General features: G+C 39.1%; 1 protein-coding gene across 1 annotated transcript in view; it reads left to right on the top strand.

The window, feature by feature from the left end:
• ITGA9 (integrin subunit alpha 9) overlaps positions 1-15,531 on the top strand; it is a 306,868-nt gene that overhangs the window by 266,920 nt on the left and 24,417 nt on the right. Inside the window, exons 25-26 of the mRNA XM_075271089.1 lie at positions 5,742-5,861; positions 12,517-12,618. Coding sequence (XP_075127190.1) covers positions 5,742-5,861; positions 12,517-12,618 — 222 coding nt within the window. The remainder of the gene's footprint in view (positions 1-5,741; positions 5,862-12,516; positions 12,619-15,531) is intronic.

Below are 15,531 nucleotides of genomic sequence, written 5' to 3'. Positions count from 1 at the left end.
TGCATCATATTAGGCTAAGTTCACAAAGAAACTGCGGAAAATCTGCTTTCAGTTTGGTAACAGCGGACCCATTATCGTCAATGAGGTCTGCTGGTGTCTGTGTGTAACCACTGAAACAGCGGTCTGGCTCTCCATCATTCACATCTCTCAGAGGACCTGAATGATGGAGAACACAGTGCAAATGTGAGCCTAGCCTTACACATGTCTATAGAAGTCTACAGAAAGTGGGAGGAGGGAGCAAGAGATAAGGGAGACAGAAGCATATTTCTAAGAGAGACAGTTAATAAGAAGAATCTACTCTACTTCCTGTGTGCACTGTATGGCAAATAGTCTCCACCCACCAGCTAAGGGAAAACATCCATCTAAAGAGAGAGCATGCAGAGGGAAAAACTACTAAATAACACAAAAAGTCATAGAGTAGACAGAAATAGTGTTAGGGTGCATGCACACGATGTAACGCAGCACTGATTCTTACACGATAACTCGTGTAAGAATCATCGCTGCAAAACAGAATCCCGTTTAGCGCGCGTAACACATTGAAATCAATGGGTTAAAAAGCCTTCCATTGATTTCAATGTTACGCGTGCTAAACAGACTTATCGTGTCAATATCTGCATCCAATATTTCCAAAGTCTTGTGCAAGTATTTATACATTAAGACAATTGCAAGAGACAATTACAAGTACCAGAATTATACTTCTTATTGAAGCATATTAAGACATTCATCAAATTTGTTTCCAGATATTAAAACCATTACTATACGATATGTTCTAAAACAAGTACACTTGTAAAAAATCAGTCTCCTTGGTAGCTGGGTAACTGCTTTTCAATACATACTAATAGAACAGCCACTCAATCCTTCCTCCCCTAATAATTGCTAAGTAAGTATAGCACACTGTATTCACACTGTAGCCTGTATACATGTGTCCACATTGTGAGAGAGTTGGGACTGATTTCTTTACTTGATATAACTAGATAGTATCCATTGCTGGCAGAATAATGATCCCTGTGATAGTTTACATGACTGATAGGAAGTTACTTTTATACAGCTCCTTCCTGTCTCTGCTATGTAGTCGATGTCTAGAACACAAAGAGCTGCTCTTATAAGAGCGAGACTACACACAGGTACTACACATAAGCTATTGAAGTACAGTTTAGTTTTCATTTCTGGCCGGAGATATACTTTATGTCTATGGAATAATTCTTACTGTTTTATGTGCAGTGTGGAGTAACATATTAATAGGAAAAATCCATTTTCTGGAGATACTTTTTAAATAAGCGTATAATTAACATCAGAAAAAGTCAACATTTCTGTAATTGTATCAGACAATTTATGTTGAAATTAGCGTAAAAGCTAATATTTTACCCTTGCAGATGGGTTCATAGGGTTATTTGCCATTATTAACAAGTAATATTTAGACAGCACTGCACAGACACAGTGGAGATTGTGTTCTTCCCTCTTATGGGTAGTCAGAAATAATAATATATGTCAAGCCTACTAGCTATTCTCAGCTGCAGTTTTAAAATGTTGATCTTCCTGTTCCCACTTTTTTCTGAGATTTTAAGAAGTAACTTTTGTATATTTTTTCAACACCGGTTATCCCCTTGTCAAAATATGACTGATTTTATGTAGTAGGAGCAGTATTAGAAGGGCATAGTGCAAGTTGTCATTGTAATTTGAAACCCCAGGTTTACAATTCTATGTATGACCTATTGAAAAGGCATGAGCCATGTGCTTTCTCCAGATGTTAAGGATGCCATTTGTAGATATTACCTTTTATTCACTCTTCTAGTTTACAGGAAGTAAGTACTTACCATCATAAAAGTACTGAAGACAAAGTCTTGTGAGTAGGGTTGAGCCGATCTTGAGATTTCAAGATCGATTTTAAAATCCGATTTCCGATCATTTTCCAGCCGATCTCGATCCCGATCTCGATCGTGAAATTTGCTCGATCGCCGATCGGCATCCGATCTTTTCCGATCCTGATCCTCAACCCTAGTCAATGCTTTTCTATGGGAAAAAGTCACTTTTGGGGTTGAGCCGATCTTGAGATAACCTCCGATCTCGATCCCACTGGAAAAGATCGGGTCGGAATTCCGATCTCGATCGTGAAATTTACTCGATCGCTGATCGGAATCCGATCTTTTCCGATCCCGATCGCTCAACCCTACTTGTGAGTAGTCTTCTGTAACCTGTTGGTCCTTATATATTTGACAAACAGACCAGGCGACACCAAGTATTACCTATTTAGGGTATGTTCACACTGAGTTTTTTGCAGGCGTGGAATCTGCCTCAAAATCCGCATGCAAAAATGACTCCCATTTACTTCAATGGGAGCGGAAAAAAAAGCAAAATGACCTATCTTGCCGTGGATTCTGCAGCTGAGTCAGCCACGGCGTCCGCGGCTCGAGACACACTCCTGTTTAGGTCCATTCATTCGGGCCTAATCAGGAGCGGGATGCTCCGATGGAATGCCAATGCACAGAGGAAAATGTTGGGGTATGTGTCCTCCTGCTGGGTCGAGACTTTGTCTCCTAGCTCCTTCTGGTTTGACCTGATCCTGTTGGCCTCTTAATGTTGCGTGTCCTTGTTCTGGTTGAAGTCAGCGTTCCCCCAGGCTCAGGATATGTCTCCATCCTCTATTCCCACCTTCTCCCATCTGGGTTATGTGCTATATCAGCAAGGGTTTTTGCTTCAAGGCCTCTATTTTTCGGTGGTTAGTTCTGATGCTTGTCCACTATTCATGCATACACAGCACCTGCCAAGCCTAAAGGTGCCCCTTCATCATCAACACTTCGCCCTCTGCCAAATATGGATCTGTCTTGGCTTACACTTGGCCCACTTCACCCTTCATGTCACTTGCATCTCATCTAGCAATCCATGGAGCTTGCACATTCCCTTTTATTGCCACACTCTTCTGCTAGTCTATACGGTGGCCAAGATGTTGAACAGAGCCCTATGTCTTTTTTCTAAGAGTTAGGGTGAATTCTTGCACTCTCCTTTCCAAGGGTTGGGCAACATAGATACTTAGCATTTGATGGTGAAAAGTGTTCTTTTGGTGTACCTGGTCTGCCTTTGATGTTCTTTTTTTTCACTAGATGGACATGTGTTTTCATTTCTCCTACTCACCTTCCTCCCCCTAAGCAGTTTCTGCCTGCAGTTGGCTTTACCAACCTGGATGTATCTGATACCTCTCACTGCTCCTGGCTCCTTGTTTCTCCTTTGAGGATCTAAGAAAGGGTTCGATATCCTCCAGTGTATCCAACTACTGATGGCATCTTGGAATTCTTATCAGTCTGAGCTGGTTCTCAGTTTTTGGTCTGTCAGTTCCAGACAAGGTTTCCTTCTGGGATCTTGACTGCTCCGCATATTGTGCTCTTGGTCGGTTGCAGGATATCGTCTCTTTGTGTCCTCTGGGACTACTTTAGGGTATCCCATGGTACTTGCTCCACAATTTGTCTTCTTCTACTAGTATAAAACTGGTACAAAACTGACTAGCGTTCTGCCTGTGGAAAAGCTATAACCCACTTGGGCAGAGCCAACATTTTTGTTTTCCTAGTGTCAGTCTCCATGGTTTTGTGTCCCCCAGTGAGTACAATGATTTCAAAATAAGTACAAAAATCCAATTTTTACCACCGCTTTTGATTGTATAGTATTTCTAATATGTCAAATATTACATATTACATATCAGCCCTTAGGAGGGGCCTTTATCAAGTGCCATTACATGGGCTTATATTTATTGTATGATCTGGGCTCTAGTAAATTATTCCAGCATATGACAGAGGACTTTTTGCTTGAGGAGTTTGCACCCAGAACTCAAAACCTAATCAGATTAGTTAGCCTTCCAATGTTAATTAGCCTACATAATAGCAATGGCGCCAATAATATCACACTTGTATTAGATACGACAATGCCAGTTCATTTTATTAAATATCCGTAAATAAATGTCACATATTAATAACATATTCAACACACACAGTAAACAATGCTAAAACATATTAGCCAGAGGGGGATGCTTGGACATATATAGGATCATTAGCCATAGTGGCACTCAATTCAAAAACCAAAACCTAATCCCAACCCACTATAACATTAAAGTAATGAATACTGTGAAGTTATATAGATGTATACATGCATATACCTGCCCAAGTGGTATGCATGCATTACCAGGATAATCCCTATCCTGCACTCCGACATATGTTTCATTGACCTTCCTCGGGAAGTTATGTTTTTAGCATTGTCTAGTGTGTGTCATATATGCTTTTTATTATGTGGCATTTGCTTATGGATATTTATAATTAAATGTTTTATTAACGTTTTCCAATGTGATAACAAAAACATCAAAAACCTCAATGAAGTGGTGCGGCACCCCATGTAAGGCATGTAAAGCATAGAGCAATGCAATGAATAACAAAAATATACAAACTAGTGAAATGTATTCAGATATTGTCATATGTAATGCGAGTGTGATATCATTGGCGACATTGGTATTCATAGTCTTGCAGGCGTATATTAGTATGCACCCAGGTTGGGAGACTTGGCTTCAAAGGTCTATCCTTGGTGGTGGTGCTGTGTTGCTTTCTTTTCTGTTTGTTTAACATCATTAATAAATATATTTATTTCAGGTAGGAAATGTGACCATATACTACTATTCCGTTCTAGATTGTTTTTCCTTATGTATTTTGCAACATACAACATGCTTAGGAATTACTGTTCCATTGAATAGATATGAAAATTTTTTTAGACATTTCTCTTATTAAAAGGCGTCTGTTAGCAATAAATTGCTTAGAAATCTAATCATAGCACCTTATAGGGGTGTTTCTACAGTTTCCAAAAATGCCTCTGTTATTCAGCTTTGGATCCCCATTTTCATGTAAAATGTCATTGTATTTATATACAGATGAGCGAAAGAGTGCTTTCGGAGTGTGCGTTAGCGTGCTTGAACTTCAACCTCAGCTTTGCATTTTTTCCCATAGCACTTGTTACAGAGAGTCCACAGAGTTTTCCTCTGCAGACTTTCTGCCTCTGTTACACCTATACGGAAAACACTGCCGTTACCGTTGATATATCTGACATGCTGTGATTTACTGAAACGCACTGGTTTTTGAAATTGCAGCATGTCCGCTGCAGATACTTTTTGCAATGTGTGAATTGGATTAGCTAGAATACTATCCACTTTGCAGGTTCTTTACAGGTGCTGATTTACACTACCTTGCACCCTGACCTTAAAAACAAGGCCAGAAATGCTGTTTTTGGTCAACTCGCCTCTAACAAAATGGAGTCAAAGTGATCATATGTGTGCATAAAGCTCTATTTTGGATATATTGTCATTTCAAGAAATAGAGGGAAACAGAAACTGAATTAAAAATATAACAGCGTAAAAAAAATGAACCAGGCATTTTATATTAATAATCATCTTTACTGAAAAGACAGAGATCTGATTGTCCATAATAGGTGACTGGAACAAGATATTCAGTTTTAAAATATCATGGGAAAATATACTGTATACTGAAAAGAATACATGATGATAGACTATAACTTTCGCCTCTATTAGTGGAAAAAAGATTAAAGCAATTGTACATAATCTGTGCATCTAAAAATATGCCTGAATAAACACTGGCCATGCGGAATTATTATCATACAGTGCATTGCCAGGAGTCATTTCCTGCATACCTCATTCACTTGCTTTTGATGTACATTATATCTTCATGCTGAATAAAAGTATATTTAATATCTTTTAGGATTGTGACAAGTCAAAGTGGCCATGTTTAGAAGTGGAATGTAACTTTACATCATTAGCAAAAGAAGAAACACAAAATATCAATGTTCATACATTGCTAAATACAGAGATATTAAAAAAGGTAAGACCACAGTTATAGTGCTTATATGTATGGCTGTAACATGACATGATGACCAGGAAAAGGGAAATGGAAAGATCACAGAGAAATCAAAAATCAAATACTCCAGTTTTATAACAGAGTTATAACATAAGATTATTATAACATCTGCAATTATATACTCATCAGAATAGTTAGCCATCACATTATTCTAGTATAAAAGTTCTATATAGCAGTTATACGAAATCATTTTAAGTAAGTGTTAAATAAAGATAAGAAAAAATAAGAAGAACTGGGCACTTGCCATAAGCGTGTGATAAAAACAGTCCAATTTTATTTAAATCTTCAACACATAATAAAAGTTGGGAGGAGGCATTCCTGACAGGGATGAAGCAACGCACTTTTTCAAGCTCGAGGATGGAGCAACGGTCGTTGCTCTATCCTTGTCAGGCATGCCATGAGCTCACATAGGGTTTTCTGGATCGGAACCTGAGGCGGAGGCCACTTCAGGTTCCGATACAAAAACTGAGTAGCTGTGACTGAAAGACGGTGCAATGCATCGGCATCCAGCCGCGCACTCTTCTCTGGATTAGGCCCAATGAATGGGCCTAGTCCAGAGGAGGGAGTGTCTGCAGGCCGAATTGTGAGGCGAAACGGCCTGAAGATTGAGCACCTCACTTTTTTTTTCTGGGAGCTGGAAGAAGCGGCTCCCATTGATTTTAATGGGAGCCGTCTTTTTGGTCAGGGTTTTGAGGCAAATACAGCCTCAAAACCCTGATCAAAAAACCCAGTGTTAACTTACCCTTATGGTGAGTGCCCAGCTCTTATTATTTTGTCTTGTTTGGATTTGCTTCTATACCCTTGAACTGTTGAGCACCACCACACATTCAATATAGTGTGACTCCACCGTCCATCTATGTTAGAAGACTATATATGCTGTCTGCCAGAACAGTAGTGCCACCTTTTCCCCTTACTACAATCTTGTTAAATAAAGATATACATCCATCAAGTTCAACCCATAGTCCTACCATATTAATCCCGAAGAAGTATACCACAAAGAAAGAAAAACCCACAAAAAAACTATGAAAATATACATTTCATATATAATAAAAATACATACAACATACAAAATATTAGGCAAAAAATTGCTCACAAAGAAAGGGGAGGACTTGTAAGGTCCTATATAGTATCAGAAATTCCATCAAGAATGACAGGAAGGGATAGTGAATACATATGGAAAATTGGATAAAAATGTATTCCAAAGCATCATAATAGACAAAAAGTAATCATATGTATATCTGGATCAAAGTACCACTAATAATAAATAAACCTTATAGAGAAGCATAGTGCAAATACAAAGGGCACATGAATGCACCATATTAAGCAGAGTCAAATACCCTCACTGTTGTGCTAAAACCCGATGTGCGTTTCAACTAACATGTAGTTTCAATTTTGTGTGTTGTATGTGTTTTTATTATATATCAATACATGTACATTTTCTTAGTTTTTTGTGGGTTTTTCTTTCTTTGTGGTTTACTTTATAGTTGTTTTCCCGCATATTATGTTACATTATTGGCCTCTTTTGTGTCTTATAATCCAGAAGAAGGCTATACACCTTCATGTATTAAGAGAAAAAAAAAATTCACAACTCCAAATGTGACAATCTGAATAAATCCCTTAATAAATGTCTCTGTTCTTGTCTCTTATTGGGTCCTGAACTAGTGGTAAAAGGTAATTATCTTTTATTACTGTTAAAACCCTGGTACCTTAGTTGGAATTTATATTTGGGTCTATGGAGTCCCCTGTATTAATTGATTTATTCATTATGTTTTGCTACTGTATCAGTTTGTCTTAGTAGATTTTTTCATTCATTCTTGGAGACTTGTAACAAATCCCTATTAGTATTTTACTATCCTAGCCTTTGTTTCCATCCATATTAACTTCTCAGATTCATTTCCTTCAAAGATGTCATCTTGCAGTGTGGGTTTAAGAAAGGATTATGTGCAAGCTGTATTTACAGTTCTTGCTGCCTTAGGCACTAAGTACTAATTCTGATGAAGGATGCTAACAGTCGCAACATGGTCATTTTTTTAACTGATGTCTGCATTAAAATTAGATACATTGGGGCTATTCATATTACCAATTTTTTGATGGTCCATTTACGTTAAAATTTAGTACATGTCCTATTTGTGTCCACTTTCACAGATCCCTCATTAGACTCCATTCTATAAGGGATCCAGGGACATACAGTATAATGTCCCACAGTAGGATCTCCCATACGCTAATAATTTGAAAAACAACATATAGGGATGACTTAACCCATTCTAGATATGAATTTTCCAAAAATTTTAGGGTTCACCACCCAAAAATTAATATTATACTTTTGGGTCTATAATAAGTCGGAGACTTAGGGGAGTAAATATGACAAACAGTGTTACTCACCTTCCCTGGGCTCCAGCATGGTTCCCCATCCTCAGGTTTTCTGAATGATATAGGGACCTCTGAGGCAGTTTGAGCAGTTGTACACTGTTTAGTCTAAACTTGCTCTATGTAAACGCATTCACACACCCGTGAAACTCGATACGTGTGTGTGTGCTGGATTTATCAGCCTGAACATTACGCAGGGAGAGGGATTTCTAGCAGTATAGTTATCTATGCTGCTTGGAGTCTCTACCTCCAAGCAATATACTGTCCTGTACTATAATCACTCCAGAACAGTATGTCGCTTGGAGGCAGGGGCTCCTAGCACCATAGATAACTATAACAGTAATAGTCCCTTTCCCGGTATGATGTTCAGGCCAGTAAATCCGGCACACATAAACCTTAATGCGTTTTTGAATTCCTTTTCCACCAAGCAAACGGACAGTTCAGCAGCCAGATTACTTTACTCGCTATATCAATGACTAAGGTGCCCATTAGCAGATATAGCCTACCATTGGCATCATAGTGCCTAGTGGTAAATATTTCACCATAGCTACAATATATGTACGCTCTTTTCTAAATATAATATAACCCTGCAAATGAATCCCCATGATGTCATATTTTTCTTACAACATTCTTACATGTACAGTTTTATTTAAGTGAAGTATTTAAAGTGCAAGGTAATGGAACAAACTGGAAAATTTGTAAGAAAACGCATTCCTTGGAATTTGAACAGTAAAGACAGGCAGTCTTTGAGACATACTGTTTGAATCAGATATTCCTTGCAGAATAAGAACAATTTCTTATTTATTACTTTCCTTTCCTTTCCTATTAGCAACTTTCAGTACTGGTAACGAATGGGCCCGGTCCATATAGATTTATGTCTCCTATACAGCAGACCCTGTTTGGTCTCCCATTGTATGTGAAGTATGTGCACAGCTGAGTATTTGCTCCTAACCTCAGATTCTGGGTTTTTAACCCTTTAGATGCCATCATAACAGTGAAATTTAAAGGGTTCCAGAGGGAAGGGGCTCTCTATTAGGCATCAGAACCCCTGCAAACACAATCACAGGCTGTTGTTGCCTTTATATGGGAGCCCAGTGCCTGATGAAGGCCTCAGGTCTTTCTTCAGCATAGCCTTACTAGAGTGCCTGTCAGTTTCAGACAGACGGGAATAATGCATTACACTACATAAGCAGTGCAATGTATTATGTAAGTGATCAAAAGATTGCAACTTCAATTCCCTAGCAGGTCTAAAAATTAGTTCAGAAAATGATTAAAGTGGTTATCCATTTATATATATATATATATATATATATATATATATATATATATATATATATATATATATATGGGCCAGATAATAGGATGCATCAGTACAAAACTTTTCCTAATATACAGTATATCCTAGTTAAAGTCAGTCTTATTTATCTGATTTATTTTCAGGTTATTAATACTACTACCCCCACTGTGAGCATTTCAGGCAAAAAAAAACTAAAACGTAACAGCAGCATATGACCTCTGATGTGGGATGATTAATTATCTGTGATTTCATTGCAGGGGAGAGTGGAGAAGGGAGGGGTACACAGTGAGAGCAGGCAGATGAATCACGGGAAATGGAGTCTGTCCACATTCATTGCATTTAAATAACAGTGACACAAGGAGCAGCAAGTAAAATAAAACCAAGCAAGGAGTGCAGAGGGGAACAGCTGGATAACCCCTTTAAAGAAAACTTTACAATAAAAAAGAAAAGTTTCAAAATAATAAAACATTAATCCTCCCCATTCTAAAATGTTTTCAAGTAAAAACAAATAAATAAAAACAAAACACACCTTGGGTATTGCTGCTGAGCGACACAACTTAATGTTATTTTTCCCACATGTTGATTGACAATAAATTTGAAAAATCGATGCCAGAATTACTGTTTTTGTTCTCTTGGCCACCAAAAAGCTTATAAAAAGCAATCAAAAAGTCTTCTGCTCCTCAAAATGACAAAACAAATTTGCCCAGACAACCTCTCTAATGCCCGGTTCACATTAGCGTTTGGCTTCCGTCTGGAAGGAGTCCGCATGAGGACACCCCCGAACGGAATACCAACACAACTGCACAGCGTTTGCAGTTGCATTGGTATTCCGTTCAGGGGGGTCCTCATGCGGACTCCTTCCGGACGAAAGCCAAATGCTAATGTGAACCGACGCTAAGGCTTTACTATGAAGTAACAAAAAAATTAAACAGGCTACGCAGTAAAAGTGACTAACAATTTTCCAGATCTCTTCTTTTTTTCTTCATCATTTTTGCTTAAGTATGAACTTTTTGATTAGCATTATATTTGCTTTGTAAAAAATATATTGGGTGAAATTTCCTATGCTAGGTACATCTGAATTCTGGCCTAAAACAGGATTATTTTAGATGTAATGTCACACCTAATTTTAAGCCTTTTTTTACCATCTAGTTTACCAACTAGTTCAACATGTGAGTGGCTTAGGCCGGGCCCCTACATTGCGAAAGCGCTGTGTTTTACATTATGTGCAAAGTGGATGGTCGGGGTCTGTTGGGGTCTTGGGGGGGGTGCTCCATGTCAAAAGTTCGACTCAGTGTTCTCTTTGTGCTTACATTGAGAGATAACTTATATGGATCCATTATGAGCAAACTGCCATTAGCTGACCTGATAGTCCTGACTGCATAGCAGGGAGAGAACTCAGCATCCCCAGAGAGCAGTGAGTCATAGCTCTATCCTGTGTTGTCAGATATAGGTCATGCACCATGTAAACGCTGTGCAGGACTGTGAGGAATAATCTAACATAGCAGACAAATGAAGTAGTATTTAGGAAATTGCTTGAATTTACATAAGCTAGCACTATAAATAGGTATTGATAGGATCCTTGAGATGAGAATACCCCTTTAAGATGCAAAAATGTATGTCCTATTCTGGTACATAATATTATATATGTTGCATTAAAGTGCTTTCACGACTAGTAGTTGTATCAAGATAAGTGTGGACATGTATGTAGGTGTTAATAGTTTAATGCATTCCATGATTGAAAGTTCATTGTCTCATTTAATCAGATCTAAACCAATGTGGAGTTATGCTATATGTTTCTGAGATGTCTATGCTAAAGTATTTCAGCATGTTCTCGTATTGCTTATGTAACATTATACAATCTAATATTATTCTTTAAAAATACATCTCTGGACCAGACATTACCTCCCTGCTGGCCAGAGTTCCAGATTGTTTAGCAGCCGTAGCCTCCTTCCTCTCCTCCTGCTTTCTCAAAATCAACATGGAGAAAACGGAGTTCATCATTTTCACCCCACCCCGTATGGCCCCTCCACCTGACCCATCTATCAAAGTAAACCGAACCCCACTTACCCCTGTCCCACAGGCCCGATGCCTTGGGATAACCCTGGACTCTGACCTATCTTTCACGTCACATGTTCAAACCCTCAACACCTCCTGCCACCTCCAGCTCAAGAACATCCATTGAATCCGCTCTTTCCTCACCCCTGAAACTACTAAGATGCTCGTCCATGCCGTCATAATCTCCCGCTTAGACTACTGCAACACCCTTCTCCATGGACTCCCAGCTAACACCCTCGTCCCCCTCCAGTCCACCTTAAACTGTCCTGCCCGCTTAATTCACCTCTCCCCCCGATCTTCATCGGCTGCTCCCCTCTGCCAGTCCCTCCACTGGCTACCTATAGCCCAGCGAATTGATTTCAAGCTACTAACGTTAACATACAAAGCGATCCACAACCTGTCCCCTCCATATATCTCTGACCTCATCTCCCGCTACCTGCCCACACGTAACCTCAGATCCTCCAACGACCTCCTACTCCGCTCTGCCCTCATCCGTTCCTCACACAACCGTCTCCAAGATTTCTCCCGTGCATCCCCCATACTCTGGAACTCCTTACCAAGACACATAAGACTGACCCCCACAATCACAGGATTCAAGAAGGCCCTGAAGACTCACCTATTCAGGAAGGCCTACAACCTCCAATAACACTATCATCTCACTTCCATCTGAACAGTCTCCCGCCTCTCCTTCTGTCTCTATCCCCCCTCCCTCATAGATTGTAAGCCCTTGCAGGCAGGGCCCTCTACCCCACTGTGCCATTCGGTCATTGTTAGTATTATATCTGTTAGGATATTTTGTGTATTGTATGTAACCCCCAAATGTAAAGCACCATGGAATTAATGGTGCTATATAAATAAATAAATAAATAAATAATAAATATAATATGTTTTGTTCCACAGGACAGTTCTTCAGTAATTCAATTTGTGACCCGGGCACATTTATCAGTAGATTTAAAACTGTGGGTGGTAGAAGTACCACACGGGAACTCACAGGATGCCACAGTAAGTATACATTATTCCCCTTATATAGAACTCATTTATCAGATCTATTTATACGGTATGCCGCTATGGCAGAGATAGGCTAGGTTCATGCCACAGAACTGGTTTCAGTATAAAAACGGCGAACCCCATTAAAGTCTATGCCTTAACCTAACTCTCTATGGGAGGTTAAATTACCTCAGCATGACAGAAGACAACAAAAAACAATGGCAGGTCATGCAAAGAAACGTTGGCTTTTCATTGTCCTTCTTCTGTTAAAAGACCAAATAGCATAAATTGCTGCAGAAAGTCGAGTTAAGGCTGGGGCTCCCCCCCCCACGTAGCGAATACGCAGCGCTGTGTATTACAGTACCTGCAAAGTGGGTGAGATTTTGGCTAATCCCACCCACATATTGCTCATGTTTTTTTTATCATGCAGCATATTAATTATACATATGGAAAGTGTTTTCCATATAGGCATAACAGAAACAGTCCTCAAAGGAAAGTCAGCAGTGGAAATAACCGCATTGTGTTCTTTTCTGCAGCATTTTTCAGCTGCAGCTCATTACATGAGGCTTTTGCTTAAGGTTGTATTAACAATGTATCTGTTTCTCTGCCATTAAATAGACAAATTGGTCCGTTTTTATCATCCATTTTACATCCATTCCATGTACATTTGTCTGTTTTTAATGGCTGATTGTCATCTGTTTTTAACTGCCTGTTAAAAAAAAGCAGATGACATTTTATTGTTTTTGTTTTTGTTTTTTTTTTTTGTTTTTTTTTTGGGGGGGGGGTATCAGCCATCACTTGGATGCAACTTTATTTTGATGGACATTAAAAATGGAATCATTGACTTCAATTGACACCGTGGGGCCCTTAAAAGGACAAATATACAATGGGTTAGGTTTCTTAGGTTTGCCACCACGGATATAGGGAATCCTTGGCATAAGGTAAAACATACTGTTCAGAGCATGTCAGTACCATCTAATTTGTGACAACTACATGAAGTTATCATGTACACAATATTTCTGCAATCAATTTCCACACTTAGCGGAATTTATGGCACAAATAGGTACTACTGTTCTGAAGGCCATAGGAGGTCCAATGTACTACTAGATGGGTGTCTCTAACAAAGTGGCCACTCAGTGCAGAGAAAAAAATAGATAGATAGATAGATAGATAGATAGATATGCAGGCCATCCAAGATGTTCAATGAAATTAAATTCCTCTTGTACAACACATGACGTGATGTTTCAGTCCATATTATGAGTGTAAGGATTGGAGTCAGGGGCAGGCAGTGCAAAGTGACACAGATGGGAAAGCAACACTGTGCAACTAATGACAAAAGGGGTCGCAGGCCCTGCAGCTATAACTATGCTGTAATATCTGAGATGAGGCAGACCCATGCACTTCCTAATTGAAGTGCGCCTACCAAGGCTCCTGACACTTCTATCCGGCGGCTAGGATAAGGGGAGAGGAGGCCCTGAAAGTCCTAGGGACTGGAGTCACGGGGGTCACACCTAAACAGAAAGCACAGTGTAACTGCAATGCAAAACAAAAGACTAAAACAGCATGGAACCAGGGAGGACCACAAGTCCCAGCAAGACACAGAAGAGAAGGCGAGGTCAGACGAGCAAGAGGTCGAGCCAGGAGATATAATAAAGGTACCAAATCAAAAGACAAGGGATAGTCAAAAATACAAGCCGGGCAGATTAACCAAGAAAACAGACCGAATATTAACAGACAGGGAATCAGACTGAGCAGGGGGACCAGGAAACCCAAAGTGAATGGCTGGCAAGGATCCATGCCTGGGTGGGGTTTAAATAGCAGCAGAGAACACACCTGATGGCTAATGACATGGAGACTGAAGGCAAGGAAAAGATTAACCCTTAATGACCTAAGCACACCCAATAGAACTCCTAACACGTCTCCCAGGGAGACGCCGCGCAGCAAGGAGACCGCGGCGACTCCGTATCCTGACAATGAGACTATTTTGAGTGCATTGCATATATATATATATATATATATATATATATATATATATATATATATATACTGTAGTTACCACTGTATTTTTTTTCCTATTTGTTACATATCCATAAGATCAAATAATATATTTCATGGTCTATTTGTTCTGCAATATTGGGCTGATACTGTATTTAGTGTCCTTTAGGTAGTCAATGGGCTCTAAGAGGGTGACTCTGTTAGCGTTAGAAATGTTATAGTGGTGTACAGTAGTAGAAAACATAAAGTTCCTCAGTACATGACATTAAAAGTTTTATATGTTATTATGCTAGATATAGGAGTTCAGTCCAGAGCACTCAATTTTAATGCAGGTTATTGAATGCGACCACAAGCTGAAAAAGCTTGTGATTGCTTTTTCATTTGGCAGGGGATCTAGCGGTTGAGCTGCAGTAATGGCTCCTTTCTACTTACCACCCCATAGCAATGAGAAACTAAAATATGCTTTTGTAAAGAAAAGGTCAACAGTATTATACGTTTTCCCCTGACATTGCTGTTTGGCATAGTCATTCTAAACTTTTGGACCAGGTACAATGAACCAAAGCACAAGACAGCTACTTTACTGTAAATTGAGTTTTCCTTTTGCTCACAAATGAAATCCGCAAAGTTTAGGAAACCTGCCGCTCATTGTTTTGTCAAATGTACCAAGTGGATTGTATTCTGGTTGAAGTTAAAAAGCCAATACATTTCTGAGAATGTCTCACTGACATCTACAGTAACTGAGGTTATTGTGCTTTGACTTTTGACTGTTGCCAGGTAAAATGTTTTTACTGAAAAGCAAAAGTTATCAAGATTCAGAAAAGATTATATATATATATATATATATATATATATATATATATATATATATATATATATATATATAATAAGGCCATGCTTGTAGCTCTCAACAGTTCTGATTCCTGTTTCCCTCCA

This window comes from Leptodactylus fuscus, chromosome 4, assembly GCF_031893055.1.
Source record: "Leptodactylus fuscus isolate aLepFus1 chromosome 4, aLepFus1.hap2, whole genome shotgun sequence".
Lineage (NCBI taxonomy): Eukaryota > Metazoa > Chordata > Amphibia > Anura > Leptodactylidae > Leptodactylus > Leptodactylus fuscus.
The sequence above is the reverse complement of the archived record's forward strand: the minus strand, read 5'-3'. Positions and strand labels throughout refer to the sequence as shown.